The sequence below is a fragment of the Syngnathoides biaculeatus genome, chromosome 13 (assembly GCF_019802595.1).
Source record: "Syngnathoides biaculeatus isolate LvHL_M chromosome 13, ASM1980259v1, whole genome shotgun sequence".
Classification (NCBI taxonomy): Eukaryota; Metazoa; Chordata; class Actinopteri; order Syngnathiformes; family Syngnathidae; genus Syngnathoides; species Syngnathoides biaculeatus.
This window is the reverse complement of record NC_084652.1, coordinates 6,079,590-6,101,215: the sequence shown is the minus strand read 5'-3', so window position 1 is coordinate 6,101,215 and position 21,626 is coordinate 6,079,590. Positions and strand designations below refer to the sequence as shown.

The following is a 21,626-nucleotide window of genomic DNA, read 5'->3' as shown; positions in this document are numbered from 1 at the left end:
GGAAAACACGCTGTCAGTGAGTTCCCCCCTATTTTAAGCTCTCGCTTAAGAAATCTTAAACGAGTATGGATGCTACAGTAAAGAAGACAAAAACATGTCAGTTTCATACGGAATGGGAGGCAGCCAACTTTTTAACAATGTCATTTTCGAAGTGCGTTTGCCTCATCTGCCACTGTAGTGAAATGTGGAGCGGCATTTTTGAACTGTTTATGGAAAATAAGACACCGAGATTCCGCCGAAAAGCAAGCTGAGAAGGAAAAAGTGAATGAACTAAAATCCCAATTTGGGCGCACAGCAGTCACTTTTCCCACAATATGGTTCAACAGTGAAATCTGCCACTGAAGCATCGTTCCGGGTTTGTCACATCATCATTAATAACAAGTAGTCCTTCCAAGACGGAGAAATGGTAAAAGTGGCATCGCTGACTCGTTCCGATCTTTTAAAAATAAGGCGGAAATAGTATCTTCAATAAAATCCATGCAGCTGTAAAGGAGTACAGTTAAATGGCGCCGTGAAGCCATGGCTGATGTGTGGAAGGACATCAAGGTTTAGTGAGGAAGGTTAGTTGGACGAATCCACTGACATGAGTGACACAGCCCAGGTGCGCATTTTTATTCGTATGTTGTTTAGTGATCATCAACGTTAACTTGCGGTTATGCAAGGCACACAAACATACATTTACACACAAAGAATCCTCAATATGCTTTAAATATGTTTTGCATTTTTGTAGTGGGTAGATCTTTGTGACTTGGTCATTCCATTTCATCATTGGTCATTCTAAAAAAACAAAAAAAGCTCTCCCCTCCCCTGTTGATCGCGAGAGGCTGCATGCTTGAAAAGTAGATCTTGGGGTAAAAAAGTCTGGGCACCCCTGGGTTACATTATGTTGGTTACATTGTAGAATGTTTTGGTAAGTTACAGTGACACAATTCAGTATGTTATATGATATAAGTTGTGCCATGTTATATTCATGTTAGAGTATGTTAGGTTATAGTTTGTTTCATTATGCTATGTTACATCATGTCAGATTATATATAGCCCCCCGGGTTAGGGGCTGAGAATTTCAAACAGGGTATGTTACATACATCAACATGGTATGCCACGTTTAGGTTTGTGACAGTATGCGGTATGTTGTAGTCATTCACGTTGCCTTATTTCACACGGCAGTAGGATACAATACGCTTCAATACATTATGCTATCGTAAGTTACATGACGTTATGGTATGCTACTATATCGTACATACAGATTGGAGATTGGAGGAAGTTACATTTTAAGTACCGGTATGTTACATTATCTTATGATATGCGACGATATCTAATGTTGTTCCACAGTATGTACTGTTGCGTTACCCTCTGTTTCGTGGCATTACCTCACGTTTCTATCTTGCCTTGTGTTTGTTACAGTGCTTGTCCATCGGGGTCCTGGATCTTTTTGGCCTGGAAAACTTGCACACAAACCATTTTGAGCAGCTGTGCATCAACTACAGCAACGAGAAGCTTCAGTATTACATTAACCAGCAAATCTTCACATTTCAGCAAGTAGGAAAAACTGCTAATCTTTGTGCCACACACGCAAAGCACTTTTTGTGTGTGTGTGTGTGTGTGTGTGTGTGACTTGAATGCGATCGTAACAACAATTTTACAGAAAGATTACGAGGCAGAAGGCATCAGCTGGCAAAGGTTTGAGTACAGCGACAACAGCATGTGTATTCAGCTTATCAGTCAAGGCCTCTTCAACCTGTTGGATGAGGAGAGCACGTAATACCACACTCATTAAAAGTTCTTTTCCCTTGTGCAACGTATAATAGAAGCCACTTTAGTAGATTTAAATGTCTGTGTTTATGCTTCTCTTAGCCTTCCTCAAGCAAAAGACAAATTGCTTTTGGGCAAGTTAGTACTGCAGTTCAAGGACAACTCACTCTTTGCAGCCTCTGTTGACCGTGAGTCGTCGTTTGTCATTCAACACTTTGCTGGCAGTGTTACGTATTCCATCAAGGTGAGTCTATTTATCCCACCACTGTAGAATTGACCTTATTACATTTCTTTGAGATCTTGTAATAAGAGGATAATCTATGGTGCCTTACTTAAAAGAACTACAGTACTGGAACAATGAATTCCCATCTTGTATATAAAATGGAGTATTTTTACATTATGTTATTAAATTAAATTCTTGGAATCCTTGTATGAGAGAAACAAATAGCCTTCCCTGAAATGAGTGTTGTCAGGTGTGTGCGTATGCGTGTGTGTGTCAGTGTGTGTCTGTAGCATTTCATAGTAACATGCCACAGTTTGGATGCCTGAAAAATCTCACTCCAATATACACAGGAATACTACAATGCTTTCAAAATACCCCATCTGGCGATATCTGTTTAAAAGATGCACCCAACATGAAAAGCTTGACCAGGGAGAAGGCGACATACCATAATTTCTCGAGTATAACGCGCACCCCCAAAGTTGACCTAAAAAAATCAGGAAAACCCTTCTACCAACGTACAATGTGCACCACCAATTTGCCGCTATCCCATACTCCTGAAACACCCCACTCAGGACTCTCCAGGGACACGGTCGAACGCCTTCTCCAAGTTCCCAAAACAAAACTCCCATGCATCCTCAAGGAGGCCGAGGGTCTAGAGCTGGTCCACTGTTCCACAGCCAGGACGAAAACCCCACTGCTTCTCCTGAATCTGAGATTTTACTTCCCGATAGACCCTCTCCAGGACACCTGAATAGACTTTATCAGGGAAGTTGAGGTGTATGATTCTACTGTAGTTGGAACACATCCTCTGGTCCCGCTTCGAAAAGGTGAGGGGGTTACCAACCCACTTTGTCAGTCCGGAGGCACTGTCCCTCATGTCCACCCTGTGTTGAAGAGACGTATCAAGCAGGGTAACCCCACACGCATCCAAACCCTTTACAAACTCCAGGCAAATCTCATCCAACCCTCAAGCCTTGCCACCGAGGAGCTGTTTAATCACCTTGGTGACCTTAACTACAGAAATAGGAGAGCTCTCTTCAGAGATCCGACGTCCAAGTCCTGTCTTGGGCCATTGCCCAGCTCACACCGCACCTGACCCTTGTGACCTTCTCCCACAAGTCGTGAGCCCGTGGAAAGGCGGACCCACGTTATCCTTTAGGGTTGTGCCCGGCTAGCCCCCTTGGGTGCCTGCCCAGCCACCAAGGGCTCACCTTCGAGCCCCACCTCCAGGCCTGGCTCCAGAGTGGTGCCGCAGTGACCCGTCCCGGATCATTGGAAAACATATTCCACAATTTTTTTTGGATGATTATATGCATATTTAGGCAGGTAATTGTAATGATATCCATTGTATCTTCATAGCGTCAAGAAGATGACAATCTCACTGACAATTTAATCACCATCTTTTGTATTATTGTAGGGCTTCCTTGAGAAAAACACAGAGCATGTGAGGCCTGAGGTCATATCTCTTCTCCGTGGCAGCGAGCGGGCATTTCTGCACCAATTGGTGGCATCCAGTCCCGAGGCGGTCTTCCGTTGGGGTGTCCTCCGAGCCACCTTCCACATCCTGGCAGTATTCAAGAACCTGGGACGCAAACATGCAGAGAAGAGTTGGTAGCTTTCGCTGATAATTGTGCCAAAGTGCGGCCACCGTGTGTCATAGCGTTTATCACGTGGTGGACGCCCTTCCGCACAAACACGCGTATGACTCATACGTGTGTTTTGTGTTTGTCACCTCAGTGGTCGCCCAACGCCCCTCTCGAAAATCTCTCAAAGACATAAAACATAGTAGCAGCCACATGGACAGAACTTCCAGGTACGAATTTTCCTGTATCTCTATTTTGCTTTTTCGCTACCGATGTTATTTTGCAAAACTTTTTTTATTCTTTTGTGGTTCCGTGTGTGAAATGCACACTCCACTTAAAGTCATGATCAGAATAGATGATAGGAGGGGTGCTCAATGCGTCGATCGCGATCGACCATTCTTGGTCAATCGGTCAAAAAAAAAATAATCCAATGCAAAATGAAAGTATAACATACAGCTATTTAGTTGGAATTTTGCAATGTGATTCAATGAGTGAGGGATGACTGGTTGTTACATTCAATGGCACAAATCACACGCATACTGTTAAATATGAAAAGAAGAAGCCACTGGTTTCTTTTAGGCAGCACACCGAACTTTCTCTAAGAACGACCGCTGCTCCGCCACACTCTTTTTCCTAGTTTACCTTACACCCCCCTCTCCTCCGCTCTTAAAGACGTACACTCATAATTACAAATGTTACAGTACTTACGTAGCCCATCAATGTGTTTTCTGACACCATCCACCACCGCTGCTTTAGTTAGCAACTAATTCTTAGCAACGTAGAGCAAAGATGAGCTAGACATGCTGCTTACGTTTACTTTCGATATTAATGGAGAAAGTTAAAAAAAAAGAAATGCTGTTGTTTTAAGATGCAATGACTGTCAGGGTATGGGAATAATAGAAGTAGAAGTGGTTAAACTGGATGAGATTTTCTCTTTTCCGAGTGGGAAAGGGCTGGTCTGAAGCCAAAGTAGAAAGTGCAGGAGAGATGGCGTGTAATGTTAAAATTCCACCTTGGCACAGCCTGATCCAGGATGAAAGCACAGACAATGCAGTGCACAAAAAGCTCATTCTGTATTTTAAATATAGGAGACAACATAACATTAAAAGTAAAACATAAAAATGTTTGGGAGCATGATCATCGTCGGTAACTTGCGAGAAGCTGGCTGCTTGAAAAGTAGATCTTGGGGTAAAAAAAAAAGTCTGGCCACCCCTGACCTATCGGAACACAGTGGGAATATGTATTTTTTTCAGTCATATGTCCAGAAGGGATTCAATTGTATGTCATAAATATCTCTCTGTCCCTTGAAGACTGCTATATGATAAGATACAGATTTTTTTTTTCTACATACGTACTAGTTCCTGTAAGTCTGCACCTCACTTCAAGTCACTATGAGCATATTGTTTGACATCTGTAGCAACAGCTGTACACTGGACTTCTCCTTCGATCGCTCTGACGAACATCCCCTTGACGTCTTTGAGGATATCTTTTCCGACTATGAAAAGAGGAAGTGAGTGGGAAAAAAAAATGGGTTTTAACTGCTGTTACCTAAATGCATTGATTCACCTAAACTATCCGAACTCTGTTGATAACTGAAACGGTACTACCTACATTGCGTAAATAAAGACTCTAACCCTAACCCTACATTTTGTGCAGGAAAACTAAAGCCGGTCGACGGAAGCAACTCATTCCAAAGGTAAAGAAAAAAATGTTGTTTTACAATTCTACTTGGCTTAGGGTTGACTTTTTTTTGTCCCCCCTCCCATTAGAATCTCATGACTTTGCGCTCACTCCAGCACGTTTTGGGTTTTAAGACCTGGAAATCAGAGCGTCAGCCTGAAGCAGCGACCGTTTGCATGCAGTTTGAGGTCTGTCGGCTTAGTTTTTATTTACTACCCTATGAAAGCAAAAACTTAAACGTGTATTTACACTCCTTGTTCTACTCACAGGCAGCACTCGCAAAGCTGATGGACACTGTCAGAAAAGCTGAACCTTTCTTTATTTTCTGCTTGCGCTCTAATGCAGAAAAGGTACACCTTGCATATACTTTTATATATCATTTTGCTGTCCACATGAATATATTTTGGGCCAAAGTATGAGATATCTAGGACTCTTAATCTTGGGTACTTCCACATGACCGAAACTTGACTGTTTTTTGTAAGTATCCTGGTGTAGGTTTTGCATCCATCCATTTTCTGTGCCGCTTATCCTCACAAGGGCCTATATTTTCCCATGAACAGATAAAGCCAATTTTCACCAATCCCAGTTTACCATTCAGCTCAAAATCTGGTGAGCATTTCAACAACGGACACAAAAACGTCTCAGGGACCATCCATGCATTAATTTTCTGCCACTTTTCCAGGGATGGGTCGCGAGGGTACTATCTTTAGCAGGGATACTCAGACTTTGCTCTCACCACCCAGATTAGCCATCTCATTCCGGGTAATGCTGAGGTGTTCCCAGCCAAACCAAGAGGCAGTCTTTCTCTATGGGTTTCACGGGTCATCCCAGGGTGTCCTCACAGTGGGGCGTGCCCGGAACACCTCATCAGGGAGGCGTCCAATCTTAACTAGATGCCTGAGAAACCTAATCTGACTCCTCCTGATGCAGAAGAGCAGTGGCTAGACTCTGATGCCCTCTCGGATGACTCGGCTTCTCGCCTTGTCGCCAAGGGAGAGCCCAGAAACCCTGTGGTGGAAATTTTCTTCATTCATATGTGAGCTTGTTCTTTTGGTCACGGGAGCAGCGTTCCTTGCAATCACGCCTTTCCAATTATCACCGTCATTGCCCACGTGAGTGTTGAATCCCCCAGTACAACAACGGAGTCCCCAGTCTCAAGGGTTAATGCCTGAAATTGAACAGGGAGTCGTCCATTTGGGGGAGATCCCATCCTTTAACACCGACGAGAGAATTTGAACAAATTAAACTCAAATCGGGCGGCACGGTGACCTACTGGTTAGTAAATAGGCCCTCGCTGTTCTGTGGACCGTGAAGTTGCCAGTTTTGTTTGCCTTTGCCATCTAATGTGGACTGAACGTGTCAAAGTTTGGTGATCATTTGGAAGTGTCCATATGAAAAAATGGGATGTGGGCACGCTGATTGCTGCTTCTAGCTTCAATTTTTAAAAAAAATTTTTTACAGAAAGAAAATCACGTTGACGACAAGCTTTTGCGACACCAAATCCGCTACACCGGCATCCTACACGTGGTTCATGCGCTGAAGTCTGGCTACAATGCCAAATATACTTTTCAGGTGCACACTTGTTGGTATTATTATGTCTGGTTTTCAGTACATTAGAGAGCTAACGTCTGTGTCTCTATGACAGGAATTTGTTAAAAAATTCCAAATATTACTTCCAAAGGAGGCAACAGAGTACACTGAACAGATAACTAAGTTATTCACAAGGCTGGGGTTGGATCAAACGGCCTACCAAATAGGAAAAACCAAGGTAAGCTAGAAATAAGAGGAAGAGTGTCCCTCATCACTTCCTGTTCCTTAAGACTTTGTTACTATAGGTATTCCTTAAAGAAAAGGAGAGACAGTTGCTGCAGGACACACTCAACAAGGAAGTGATGCGTCACATCGTCGTTCTCCAGCGCTGGTTCCGCGCGTGTCTGATAAGAATGCACTTCCTGCAGAAGAGAGATGCCTCGCTCATCATACAGGTAGGTTTCATATTTACTACGAGAGTATGATTTCAATTTAAGTCATTATAAGGATGGATGCTTGTAGTCGTGTAGAAGGAATGTAGTTTTAGCTTTTTCACGCGCGAGCCGGATATCCTTGCACCAGACTTGAAGACACACGAAGGATGGAAGACCTACAGCGATCTTTAGTTCCCCCGCGTTATAATTTAAGAACATCAAGAAAATGAGAATATCAATCAATGATAAGACAAGTAAATGTAAACTGCAAAAAAAGGTCTGGGGATTAATTAAAATGTCCTTTCGCAAAAGTAAAATCAATGCTTACATTTTTTGGTGTTTGTTTTTGTTTTTTGCCTCAGAACTTTGTCAGGCTCTTCCTTACTTTTGAGTCCTGAACTGAGGCAACAGACATCTGAAGTTCTTTACATATTGTTCCAAGTTTCTTTGTGATTTGTTTGATCTTAAACGTTGAAGTGTGGAAACTATGCAAAAATATAAAAGACTGACGAGGGGCAATACTTTTCACGCCTCTAGCTGTAGAGCTCGTGCACCTACGCCATAAAATCACACGACTTTTGTTTATCTCGCCATGTTGCCGGTCGAGCTAAGCATTGCTCAATGCTAAGTTGGTTGGAGACGACACGGAAATATGTCTTGTAGCACTACGCCCAGAATCTTGTCAGACATTTAGAAGGTGAAAATAAACGACGGTACGTAGAAAAATGAGATAAACTCGGCATAGAGGACCCGTATTTAATGCCGAAGTCGATGTTTTCACCAATAAGAAATTGGACTGCTAATTCGCTTCCGCTCGTCTTGGACAATTGGATATACACTTAGATCTGGTGAGTAAGTCGTCGAGATTTACACGGAAAAGTTTGAAAGCATATAAAAGTCTGGACGCACACGAATACTTTGTTGCTGGATCGGTTCTCATCAGGAATAAATCCCACATAGTGATGGAGCTACTCAGATTTTTTTCAATCCAAATACCAATATTTAAATAAATGACCTCTGGTTTTACACAAACTCGCAAGCATTAACTATGATTGAAATAAAAAAAAGAGGACTCAGTCTTCTCCATGGAACGTACATGGAAGCGATTGTGGTCACACTTAACCTCCGTAAACCTCTGCGACAGATTTGTTTTTAAAATACGCATTGTTCTCAAATGAGCCAATTTGGCATTATAAATACTTCTTGGTAATTTGAGATTGAGAATAATAATTCTTACGTAATAGGCGTGTGTCTATTTTGGTTGGGCACCATCCATCATGTTTAATTGCCGAAATCCATCAATATTTTCTGGTCTTTTCAGCTGGTATTCCTTCGAATGATCTCTGTGTCGTCTGTTGTGACAATCAACAGCACAACAGGTCTCGGGCATTGTGAATATTCTGCTCCGGTTCAATGTCTCCCAAAATGTCGACCATCTCTGTTAGACCGGCAATATGGCGCCGTGAAAATGGTGACGTCACATGCACGAGCTCTGTTAGGATGGATGATTTGTACTGTAGTGACGTTGAAAATAAAATTATGGTACTGTAGAATGCATGGAGTTAGAGCTTTTTAACCACACTAAAGATATAAGTGCAGCTCACCTAGAATCATTTTTAAAACTTTTACTGTCATGAAGTAAGAGAAGACTGAGGGTGAGAGAGAATACAGTTTACTTTTACTGTTCCAGAGGAATTGGCGTGAGTTTCAGGAGAACCGAAACAGGGCGGCCTCGGTCATCCAGACTGCATGGCAGGCTTCACTCAAGAAGCCGGAGGAGGAGCTCAAGATGAGCACGGAAGGGATGTCAACCGGAAGTCGACCCTCACGAGCCAGGTAGCCTCCTTTCAGTGACCGTGTCACGTAATTATGTATAACATACTCGTGAGTAGAGCACTTGAAATGACACCCCCCCCCACCCCCACCCCCGACAGCTCGTCAAGAAAAGGCATACGTCGACAACACAAAGTGGAGCTGAGCCCCAACAGGACCGAGCAGGGCGACGCTGACAACGGTCAGTCCCCTGCAAGCAAGGAAAGGCGAGGAGGCCGCGGTTCTCCCCCGCCCCTCACCCGGCCCCTGTCACTGCCTTTGGACCCCAAAGTTGGTAGCGATGATGGGGACGGCGCCGGTGAGTCCCAGAAGAGCAGTTCCCTCCAGCGCTACAAAGACACGGGAAATTTTAAGGAGAAGGCCGAGAGGTGGCGGGAAAAAATAAGTGATGAGTCGAGTCCGGAGGTGAACAGGCGCCAACTTAAACGCAGAGATGACTTTCAGTAAGTTTTTCATGTCTGACTTTCAAAATACTAGATGTCCAGTGTCGAAGTTTTTTTTTTTTTTTCCCCTTCTTTTTTATTCTTTATTTTTTTAAGGCGGGGGTGTTCAACAGACTCCACTGGTATAGAGCTCTTGCACCTACGTCACCGAAGTCACGTGACTGGCCATATTGACGGTCTAGCAAAGCATGCTTCAATGCTAAGTCGGTTGGAGACGGCACGAAAATATGTCTTTTAGCACGACGCCCAGAGTTTTGTCCGATACCGTCAGACATTTAGAAGGTGATAATAAACGAAGCTACGTGGAAAAATTAGTGTCACTCGGCATAGAGGACCCATATTTAATGCCAAAGTCGATGTTTTCGCCGATAAGAAATTGGACCGTTAATTCGCTTCTGCTCGTCTTGGACAACTGGATCTACACATGTATCTGGTGAATAAGTCATTGAGATTTACACGGAAGAGTTTGAAAGCGTATAAATGTCAGGACGCATACAAATGCTTTGTTGCTGGATCTGTTCTCAATCAAGAATAAATCCCACATAGTCATGGAGCCACTCAGATTTTTTTCAATACAAATACCAATATTTAAATAAATGACCCCTGGTTTTACACAAACTCGAATTCATCAACTATGATTGGGTGGATAAAAAAAGAAAAAGACAGCAATGTCAACCGAAGAAAAAAAGGAAAATAAACCACTGGGATAGGCTTCCGCCCCCGTACACGGAAGTGTGTTGCAGGCACACGTTAACCTTCGTAAACATTACTGTGACCGACGGTTTATTTTCTGTTTTTAAATACGCCTTTGGCTCATCTGAGAACAATGGTTATAAAAAAAGAAAAAAAAACACCTGTTGAGGAGAGGTTCACTGAAGGTTAATGTGTGGCCGCAACATGCTTCCGTGTATATTGGAGACGACTCCGTCTTTTTTTTTTTCTTTTTTTTTATGCATTGTTCTCAAACGAGCCAACTTGGCATTATAAATACGACTTGGGAATTCGAGATTGAGAAGAATAATTCCTACCTGAAATGAAATGATCGCTACACAGTCATGTGCATTTGGTCGGGCACCATCCATCACATTTAATTGCCGAAATCCATCGATCTTTTCTCGTCTTTTCAGCTGGTATTCCATCGAATGATCTCTTTGAATATCTATCTCGTCTGTTGTGACAACCAACAGCACAACAAGTCTCGGGCATTGTGAATATTCTGCTCCGGAAGGAAGGATGGATGATGTTTAGGGATGTTTTAAGAATATATATATTTTTTTGAGCCACATGCAGAAGGGAGACGGTTTTGTAACTTTTGTACCCACAACATGGATATGGTTGCACTTCACATAAAGATACAAATTTCCATTCCAATCATGTTGGTGTCCACCCCAGGCACAAGGGCAAGTCCATGTCTGCCGATGAACTGTCCAAGATCAGCTCGTCCGGTTCTGACAGCTCACCGTCTGCTAGCGAGGTAATGTCACATTTTAGAAACATTTATTTTCATTTTACTAGTACTTCACGAGCAAATGGTGCCTCCTTATGTATTAAACCACACAAGTTCTTTAGCAATCATGCTTCATCGCTTTCCCTGGCCCCCCTGACAGGTCAGGGTGCGCCTGCGCAAAAATCCCAAGCGCAAGCGGCGTTTAGCCTACGCCCGCAGCGGCTTGATGATTAACTTTGGCGGCTCCAAGGAGAGCGAATACTGGAGCTTTCCGCTTCCCCCTTTGAGTCCCCGCGCGTCCACCTTGAAGAGTTCAGCCAGTAGCGCGGATGTCCGCGGCCTCAAATCTCTGGTCAAGGTACAGAGGGGAGGAGGCTGCTCCCCATTGCACGTCTTGCATGTGTGCATGTCGCCCTGAATGAGATGGACCACTGCAACGTTGTGGGACCTGTCATAGAGCATAGCTAAATGCACTGTTGCTTTTTCGAAAAGAAAAGGAAATGCTTCTGTGTTTCAACCGCTTGTTTCTGAATCATGAGTGTACAATTGGAGTTCCCCCTAAATTGGTGCATACATACAGTACATTAACATGCAACGCCCAACCAGGAGGACCTAAGCTGAAATTTCACTTTGAGGCAGATGTGTAAACCACGAATTCCACCAGGCTGCTCTAAAATTATTCTGGTCATGATTAGCATTTTAAATAGTATGCATGTTATTGTTGTTGCTTTAATTTATTTATTTTTTTTTAAATCATGTGATCCTGGAGTTATTTCTCAACTACTTTTGTGTAAAAAAAAAAAAAAAAAAAGTCATACTCCTCCAAAAATAAAAAAAAATATCTAGTTATGTATTGAAACCTTTTTTTAATTTTATCTAAATTAATTTAGTTTTTTTCAAATTCAGGTCAAAAAGAGAGACCCTTATGTCTCAAGTAAATAAATGGGTACAATACCTCATTGTTAAAAGAAAGCAGCTTGAATAAAAAGTACAACACTTAATTTTAAAGGGTAATATACCTTGTCATTTTAATTGAGAAAAATCTTTACCAAGATGTATTTAAATATTTATGGAATTTTTTAATTTTGCTTTTTGTATTTCTCTATGGCTAAAGAATTGTGATCTTGAATGGGTACAGTGCATCATCAATGAAAGGAAAGAACTAGATTTTTAAAAAGTGTTTCAATAACACTATCCACTAACAATGAAAACATTTTTTTAAAATAAATTTTCGTCAAAAAAAATGTATTTCCATTTTGTGTGTGTGTGTGTGTGTCTGTGTGCACATGAATAATGCCACGCAAAAAAAAAAAAAAAATGCATGAGGCAGAAATAGGGCTGGTGGCTGTAACATTTAGAGCAGTTTTGCATGGCAATTGGTGACCTGTTCAATGGTGAAAGTCTTTGACTGCCAAGCAAATACCGTAGTCTGCTGGTGACATAACAGCAGGAGGTGGGCTCGGCTTCCAAAGAGGTGGAATACTCACCTTATGTATTTATTTATTTGTTTGTTTTATTAATTTTACCCCAACTGACACAATTGCCTGCCTCGTAGAGACGAACTGAGCCAGACGGGTCCAGGTACAGCCTTCCTGTCACGAATTCCAACGAGGATTCCGTACAACACCGATCCAACCAGTCGCCGCTCACTACCCCTGAGAAGTAAAATCCCTCTCACTACACGATGCCCCCACCTGTTTGTATGATTTTTTTGTTTGATTTTTTTTTTAAACACGTTGCTGATAGGAGATTTTATTTGCCGCAGAATTTGGCGCCTTGGTAGATTCCTTCGCAAGCGGCCACCTAAAATACCCACCAACATTGACGTTCCCTCGCAAGAAAAATCTAGTAAGGGTCTTTCTAAATGATGAAGCTGTTCTTTTGTTTTTAAGTGTACAGCACGTTGAACCTTAGCGATGCAAAAGTAAGACCAGAGCATTGGTTTTATGATGCCCCCAACTAGTGGCTGGCAAAGGGGCCTTTTCTGGACAATCGTAATGACAAAACCATATCTTGTAAGGTGTTTTTATTTTTTTTTATTTTTATTTTTTTTTTTTTTAATTGAAATTGACGCTTTTATACTAAGTCCATATAAGAGAGGTCACTCTATAGAGGTCTAAATAGCCTAAATACAGGACCTTTAACTAAATTGAAATGTATTGTCTCCTTATAGTGACCCTCGCCAGCTACAAGCCTGACCCCTACAAGATGCCCGAGCAGAACTCCGGGCGGCCAGCGCGCAACCCCACCATCAAAATCAGTCGGGCCACGCGAGCCCCGCAGTGGAACTGCTCATTGGACCGCGAGATCCAAGACCCCAAAGAGCTGCGCAACCTGGACGAGTTTCTCGGCAACCAAGTGAGGGCAATGGGACACACCTTTTGCAACTTTTCAGCAGCTTTAACAGGAGACATTAAGCAGGCCATTATTTGCACACGTGTTTTTATAACATTAACTGATAATGTGTCTCTCCCCCCCCCCCCCCACCTCATTCTAATTTAGAGATGTCATTTCTCAGGTAAACACCTTGGTACATCATCCAATTGAATCAAATAAGCCATCCCTAAGTTGTTTTTTTATGGCATCATATTTTGTGGAAATCGTCTTTGAAAATTAATGGATATTTACCAAATAAATTGAATTTCCCTTGATGGATTGCAAAAATTATAAGAATATATGAGAGACAAGGTAAAAAATAGTTGACCCAAAAGCGTAGAAAATGTTAAAAATAAGTCTGTGTGTGTGTGTATATTTATAGGTATGCGTGCACCTGTGTGTGTGTGTGTTTGTGAATACATCTGTGCGTGTATATGCACGTTTGTATCTACACTTGTATGATTATATATAATACAAAAAATATATATACACACTCAATTCTTGGAAAAAGAAAATACAAGTGGATGTGTAAATATGAAAAATGCACAAATAATCATGGAAAACACGAATGTGAATGTAAATAAAGTACAAAAAAAGTGAAAAATGCACAAATACAAGACCCATGCATTTTACAGTATGTACCATGAAATATCGTTACCAGAAAAATACAGAAATATTTGATGAAAAATACAGAACTGAGTAAATGTAAAAAAAAAAATACAAAAATTAGAAAATTATTAGATGATCAAAATGCAGATATTACAAATGTAAATCTCTATCATAGTGAACATGATCTTAGCAAAGGCTAGTATATTTTTTTCATGTAGCTCATAACTATCCTGTATAAATCGTACAGTGAGTCTATATAACTTGAATGCCATTTTTTACTTTTTTGGCTTTTGTTCCACAGATGAATGACTTGCGGCTACGGATCAAAGAGCTGTCACCAACAGAAAATATCTTCCTCATGGCCACCATGCAGTTCAGAGAGACCATTAAAGGCATGTTCTCTGTCCAGGTCAGTGTACTTCCTCTGTGTCCCCTTGCAGTATAGATGAAGACCCTGGACCTTTTCCTCCAGTCATGCTCTCCGTGCCTTCTGCAGAAGCCTCAGATCGGCTACAAAGATCTGATGAAAGGCTACCAAAACAAAGTCAGTTCTCTGGCCGGCCCCAAGAATAAGAACGAGGTGTCGCTGGTGGTCAACTTGTTCCAGTCGATGGTGGACGGCTTCATCAGGGGCGAGCTCAAGAGGATGGACTCCGAGCCGGACAAGGTTGGTTCTTGTCTTACCGCGTATCGTACATTTAAATATCCTGTAAATTTGACCCTGTGGCTTTCTTTAGGCCACCAAGACTACAAAGAAGAGAAGAAAAAAGCACAAATGTGTAAGATGAATGTGCACATTCGTCTAAAATAATCAGGGGTGTCAAACTCATTTTCATCGCGGCCCACTATTGCGTCATTATTTTTACACAATTTTTTTGGAACTATGTTTGGAATCGGAAATCATTTGGGAGCGCAAAAATGCTTATAAGATCTCAATATGATCAATTATGATACATTACAATTTGAAATTTGGGCAGAGATTTTCACAAGACTCATGGAAGTTAACAGACGATTTGCCTTTTGCGGGCCACATAATACCATGTGGTGGGCTGGAACTGGCCCCCGTGCCTAGAGTTTGACACCTGTGGTCTACATTGTTTAAAAAAAAAAAAAAAAAAAAAAGTATATATGCAGTTATAATTTTAAAAATATTTTGTTTTGATAGCCTGATAGTCCACTCGATCACCGCTTCAGCACCTACCAAGTGACCATCATGCAGTCATGTGACCTGTGCGGCTCCTACATCTGGGCAATGGAGAAAGCCTACGTGTGCAGCGGTTTGTTTACACGAAACGGAAAATCACGGCGCCACTTCGTTTAGTACACCATGCGCAACGAGAGATAAAAATGCTATTGAAATTTCATATGATTGTGAGCAAAAATGATGACGGGTATCAGTTTTATCACCATATCGCAAAGAAAAATCCGAGTGCAATTTGTGGAACGATCTGAGAGGTCAAGCAGCGATGCTCGATATACAACAAAAATATTAAACAATACAAGAGTGCAAATCCAAGAGTACAATTACAATCACGAAGCAACCATAATATTAGAAAATTGAAAAGAATATCAGTAATAATCAGAAGTATTCCACAAAACGTAAGAACAATCTAAAACTGGTCTAGAGTTTTAAAAATATACAAATCTGAGTTGACATATACATACATTTGAGGACAAGTTGGATTAAAAAAAATACACAAAATTATAAACTACAGAAAATATACAATCATATGAGATGGACAAAAATATTAAATGTAATACAAATTATTACTAAAATACACAATTATTAGAAAGAAAAAAATACATAAAATATTGGGGGAAACAAATTATTTTTTTAAATAATACTGTATTAGACCCTTATTAAAAACCAAAGATGAAAGATTAAAAAATTACACTAACATTTGGAAAAAATGCAACTGATATTATGCAAAAAATATTTAGGAATAATCCCAAAATAACTAAATCATTATTAAATGAAAACAGAAAAAAATCATGTTGAAAGAAAAACACAATAGACATTACACAAAAAGAACATACAGTAATACAAAAATATTACACGAACCATACATATATACAATTTTAAAAATGTATACAAATATACTAAACAGTATGTTAGTAATATAAATACAATATTAAACCAAATTGCAGTCAAAACCTGTTATCAGTTCTCATTTGTTTTATTAAATAGTAGTTGACTTCCTGTGCTTATAAGGAGAGTGTTCAAAATGTTTTGAAAATTGTTGTCTATTCATTTCATACATTTGATCAGTGTGCTTTCAAGTCATACGGTTGACTGATACTTGCGTTTTGTGTCGTAGCCTGCAAGTTAATATGCCACAAAAAATGCCTGAGCAAAATCATCACCGACTGCTCAACACGCTGCGCTCGGCAGGTGAGAGACGGTTTAGAAAAGGTTCTAGACGCACACGAACAAATTAATTTGCATATGTCTTGTGGCAGGATGACTGTGTTCCCGGCGCCCTTCACTTTGGGGTGCAGGTGTGCGTTCTGACCAGCAAGACCAATCCCGTGCCCAAAGTGGTGGAGCTGCTGCTGATGTACGTGGAGATGAACGGCCTCTACACGGAGGGAATCTACCGCAAGTCGGGGTCCGCCTGCCGCGCCCGGGAGCTCCATCAAATCATGGAGATGGGTAGGATGTGACTACTCTCAACGCTATTGCACATGGCTTATCCAGCCTTCCATCGATATCATCCATCCATTTTCTTAGCCGCTTATCCTCACAAGGGTCGCGGGGAGTGCTGGAGCCTATGCCACCCGTCATCGGGCAGGAGGCAGGGAACTGGTCGCCAGTCAATCGCAGGGCACATGGAGACAGACAACAGTCGCACTCACAATCACACCTAGGGGCAATTTAGTGTCTCCAATTGATGTTGCATGTTTTTGGGATGTGGGAGGAAACCGGAGTGCCTGGAGAAAACTCACGCAGGCACGAGCAGAACACGCAAACTCCACACAGGTAAGGCCGGGATTAAACCCGGGGTCCTCAGAACTGCGAGCCCAACGCTCAACAGCTGCTCCACCGTGCCGCTAAAATGATAGAGTAACATTTAAATACCTTAAAAATAATTTATTCCTGGGTCAAAATGTCAAGCTTTTATTTTCTCAGGGGTTAGATTTTGGTTGTTGCACACGTAACACAAAAATAGGCACACTAACAAGACCCAAAGCAATCAGGTGTGAAATATTACAAAAATGTCTTCAAGTACAAATATAATGAATACAGATTTTAAAAAAATGAAAATAATTCAAAAATATTACATAAAACGAGCAAAAATATCAGCCTAAAAATATTAACTGTCATGGAAGTGTAAAAAAAATGTGAAGGGTAAAAAATATTCAATTAAAAAATGTTTCGCAAAAATATTGAAATAGTTGTCGACATTTTTTTCAAGTCTGGTATGGCAACAATGTGATGAATAAAACCAGTCAGTTTTCAGACCCCTTGACAGATGTAAAGTAGAGCACTACTGTCAACTAATGGTGGATTTTAGTTATTGCTGAGATGAATGAGAAGTGTAAAACAGGGTTTAAGTAACTCAGGGTGAGGTATTTAATTGTTACCATCTGCTTGGGAAAAAAATGGTGTATGTTATGGATATTTTAGCAATTTCCTGTATTAACACGTCACTTTTCCTGTTCTATGCTTGTCAAACACTTCCCTTGGCATCACAAAAAAAATTTAAATAAAACTTTGGAGATGGGCCCTTCAAAACGCACCGACCCAAGTATTCAGGATTTGCTGACTTCTCGCTGGTTTTGTCCTGTTAGACCCCGAGGCAGCCAATCTGGACAACTACCCCATCCATACCATCACAGGCCTTGTGAAACGGTGGCTGCGAGAGCTGCCTGACCCGCTCATGACTTTTTCACTCTACAGCGACTTCTTGCACGCCGTGGGTGAGTCCGTACGTACGGCGGTACTTTACCTCGATGAGATTTGGGTTTTTGAGATACGGGCTGTCGTTCCAAGCAAAAATTTGAGTTATGATGTTATATCACAACAAGCAGTACTTTGGCAGATTTAAAACGATTCTTCGGGCATTTCAATTCTATCATCTGTTGGTACAGCTCCGATGCAGTCTTTTCATAGGATCACTGCATGACGGGAGGATTCAGAACATTCTGTCATGTGTTCAGGAATTTCATTGACCCTTTTGTTTGCAGAATTCCCAGAGCGGGCTGAGAGAATACGTGCCGTTTACCAAAAAGTGGATGAACTTCCCCTCTCCAATTACAAAACATTAGAGCGGCTCATCTTACACCTTGTCCGGTAAAAAGGCATTTCAGACGGCGATTACAGGCAGTGGAACAATGTTGAAAGGGTTTTTTGGAAGGCATCTTGGACAGAGCCGACTTGTGATTCTAGGGTGGCTAAGGAGCAAGATTCCAACAAGATGACACCCAGTTCCCTCGCCATCGTCTTCGCGCCCTGCATCCTGCGCTCGCCCGACTTCGATGACCCCTTCCTGGGCATGAAGGACGTAGCTAAGACGACCACGTGGGTCACACTCTACTCTCTATCCTCTACACCCAGGGGTGCTCAATGCAGGACGGCGCGCCCCCCCAAAAAAAAAAACAAAAAAAAAAAAAAGACGTCAGCCAATGTTCCCTCTAAACTGCGCGCGTGTGCAATTGTGCACCACTCATGCAGTCTCTTCCCAGATATTCTGCGTTGCACGCAAAAAAAAAAAAAATCCAATGCAAATTGAAAGTATAACATACAGCTATTCAATTTCTGGCATTTTGCAATGTGATTCAATGAGTGAGGGATGACTGATTGCTGCATCCAATAGCACAATTCATATACGTACTGTAAAAAACGAAAAGAAGAAGCCACTGGTTTCTTTTAGGCAGCACACGGAACTTTCTCGAAGAACGACCACTGTCCCGCCACACTTTCTTTTTCCTAGTTTACCTTGCCACTCTTAAAGACGTACACTCACTATTACAAATGTTGCAGTACTCACGGAGCCCATCAAAGGGTTTTATAATGACAGCGTCCACCACCGCTGCTTTAGTTAGCAACACAGTCTGGGCAACGTAGAGCAAAGACGAGCTAGACATACTGCTTATGTTTATTTTAGATTTGAATGAAGATAATTAAAAAAGGAAATGCTGCAATTACTGTCGGTGAATGTGAATAATCGAAGTAAAAGTGGTTAAACTTGGACGAAATTTTCTCTTTTCCCAAGTGGGAAATATTTGGTCTGAAGCCAAAGTAGAAAGTGCAGGATGAGACGGCGTGTAATGTTAAAATTACACCTTGGCACAGCCTGTTCCAGGATGAAAGCACAGACAATACAGTGCATAGAAAGCTAATTCTGTATTTTAAATAAAGGAGGGAACATAACATTCACTTGCTGCTTGAAAAGTAGATCTTGGGGTTAAAAAAAAAAAAAAAAAAAAGTCTGTGCACCCCTGCTCTACACACTACACGTGTTTGCATTGCACATTCACATGTGTCTGCGTTCAGGTGCGTGGAGATCCTCATCTCGGAGCAGTTCAGGCGCTACAAGGAGACGCTGCAGAACATTCAACAGTTGGAGTACGCCGAGGACGTGGCTATCAATCAACTCAAGCTGAAGAGACAAAACACAGTAAGATGGGGGGGGGGGGGGTTACCAGAAAAGTGGTTCTGATTAATTTTTTTTATCCTCTTATTAAACTGGGCAAACAACAAATGCACTCAGTGAAGCGCGGACCTCTGCCAAGCCTAATTGTTAACTTTCAGAGAGGTGGATATAAGTGGTCCAGTCAAAATATTTGACACACCAGCACAATCTAGTCAGAGGCAAAGCAATTATCCTACAAATATTACCTTAAAACATAGCCAAAAATATGGAAATATTGAACAAAAGGATACACAAATATTGGATAAAAGACAAACCCAACATTAGGTACACCCTTAGTTTAACGGGCATCCAAGCCATAATGCTCACAATATTACAAAAAAAAATATCTACTAAAAAAAACACTAAAATGAGAAATTAATACTGTTTATTAATTTCAGTGGATAAAAAAAATTACACGAAAAATAAACACACAAATATAATCAAAAGAATATTAAAAATACACAAAAATCCATTATTACCAACAGAAAAATATTTTAGAAATCTTATGAATATTTGATCAATATTAATTAGACACATACTAATAAAAGGACTTTAAAATACAAAAAGGAGAAAAGTACGCATTTTACACATTAACAAATAGTTAAATACTTTCTTTGAAAAGAGAAGCATTTTACAAGTACAAAAAATATTACAACACATGCAAAAATATAGAAAATAGGGCAAAATATTGGGCAAAAATCTAATATATAAGAGACTCACACGCAAACACGGAGCCCCTTTGCTCACAAAAATATCAGCACCACGAAGACATCCAGTTGGTGTATAATCCATCCATTTTCTTGGACGTTTATCCTCACAAGGATCCCGGCTGTCAACGGGCAGGAGGCAGGGTACACGCTGGACTCGTCGCCAGCCAATCGCAGGACACGTAGAGAAAAATAGCCACATTAACAATCAAACCTAGGGCCAATTGAGAGTGTCCAATTAATGTTTCATGTTTTTGGGATGTGGGAGGAAACCGGAGTGCCCGGAGAAAACCCACGCAGGCACGGGGAGAACATGCAAACTCCACATAGGCGGGGCCGGGATTGAACCCGGGTCCTCAGAACTGTGAGGCCAACGCTTTACTACTGTAGCTCCTCCACTGTGCCGCCCGGGTTTCCTGTGGTTTGAAAACAAACGAGAGGTTTAACCAATCTAATTTAAACTCTGTTGCTAACCAAAATAGCAGCACCTAGCAAGGCTTGTGAAATGATGAGTGGCCTTTCGCTGCTCTCCCCGCAGATTGTGGAAAAACAATCTGAGCTGGAAAATCCTGACCAGACTGATTCAGAGGAGAGGACTCTCATTGAAAGAATCCGGTCCATCAAGCAGGAAAAGTAAGCGCCACCGGCTTCACGGGCTCTGTTACTCTTTTGGGGCCTTTCTAAAGCTGATCCATTCATCTCCCAAGGCTGGACTTAGCCTGCACGTTACCTGATCTGGAGCAGGAAAACTCGGACAACGACATCCTCGACTCGTCGTCGTCCATGAGCACCGAAAGTCTGGACGACCATCTGGGCAGTCTGGACTCGGAAGGTCAGTAGGGAGGTAAGGAGGCCTAACCTTCCTCCCTGCCCTAAATGTCGTACAAATTTTGGACAAAATTCACTACTTTTCTCAAAAATGTTCTACATGTTTTTTTTTCCTCAAATGTATTAAATGTATGTACAAATGTAGTAGTTTTGTCTTGAAAATATATATTATTTTGAAACATGATTTTCTTTTCTTAAATGGAAGAACCTTTCCTGAATACACTTTTTTTTTTGTCTCAAATATTTATATTCATTTAAAATCCACAATTTTTTTATCCTGAAAATATTTTATCTAGATTTTTTTCTTCAAAATGCAGGACCTTTACCCCCCAAAAATATTTTATCCTGAAAATATCACTTCTTTTTCTTGAAAGCATACCTTTTTTGGGGGGCAGTACAAGACTTTTGTCATTTTATTCTCAAAATATGAAACCTTTTTTCTTCAAGTTTAACTTTTTCCTCGAAAAATTAAAAAAAAAAAAAAAAAAAACAACTTTTCCTGAATATATTTTTTTTTTTCCTAAATACTAAATGTAAAATGTAGA

The 21,626-nt window shown here is 41.1% G+C and overlaps 1 protein-coding gene across 5 annotated transcripts in view; it reads left to right on the top strand.

The window, feature by feature from the left end:
• Positions 1–21,626, top strand: part of myo9b (myosin IXb) — a 34,511-nt gene that overhangs the window by 10,184 nt on the left and 2,701 nt on the right. For 2 of the 5 annotated variants that reach the window (XM_061838267.1, XM_061838265.1), the window contains 31 exons: positions 1,405–1,539; positions 1,646–1,758; positions 1,855–1,996; positions 3,393–3,582; positions 3,713–3,788; positions 4,976–5,068; positions 5,215–5,254; positions 5,328–5,426; positions 5,508–5,588; positions 6,700–6,810; positions 6,884–7,006; positions 7,074–7,223; positions 8,893–9,038; positions 9,137–9,478; positions 10,871–10,952; positions 11,086–11,283; positions 12,481–12,587; positions 12,691–12,773; positions 13,099–13,283; positions 14,212–14,319; positions 14,407–14,577; positions 14,648–14,689; positions 15,076–15,187; positions 16,229–16,302; positions 16,371–16,563; positions 17,703–17,831; positions 18,099–18,204; positions 18,301–18,432; positions 19,408–19,531; positions 20,792–20,886; positions 20,961–21,085. In XM_061838267.1, the coding sequence (XP_061694251.1) occupies positions 1,405–1,539; positions 1,646–1,758; positions 1,855–1,996; positions 3,393–3,582; positions 3,713–3,788; positions 4,976–5,068; positions 5,215–5,254; positions 5,328–5,426; positions 5,508–5,588; positions 6,700–6,810; positions 6,884–7,006; positions 7,074–7,223; positions 8,893–9,038; positions 9,137–9,478; positions 10,871–10,952; positions 11,086–11,283; positions 12,481–12,587; positions 12,691–12,773; positions 13,099–13,283; positions 14,212–14,319; positions 14,407–14,577; positions 14,648–14,689; positions 15,076–15,187; positions 16,229–16,302; positions 16,371–16,563; positions 17,703–17,831; positions 18,099–18,204; positions 18,301–18,432; positions 19,408–19,531; positions 20,792–20,886; positions 20,961–21,085 (3,907 nt within the window). Of the gene's footprint in view, positions 1–1,404; positions 1,540–1,645; positions 1,759–1,854; positions 1,997–3,392; positions 3,583–3,712; positions 3,789–4,975; positions 5,069–5,214; positions 5,255–5,327; positions 5,427–5,507; positions 5,589–6,699; positions 6,811–6,883; positions 7,007–7,073; positions 7,224–8,892; positions 9,039–9,136; positions 9,479–10,870; positions 10,953–11,085; positions 11,284–12,480; positions 12,588–12,690; positions 12,774–13,098; positions 13,284–14,211; positions 14,320–14,406; positions 14,578–14,647; positions 14,690–15,075; positions 15,188–16,228; positions 16,303–16,370; positions 16,564–17,702; positions 17,832–18,098; positions 18,205–18,300; positions 18,433–19,407; positions 19,532–20,791; positions 20,887–20,960; positions 21,266–21,626 lie in introns of those variants that run through there. The other 3 variants (XM_061838270.1, XM_061838268.1, XM_061838269.1) reach the window with 3 other exon arrangements.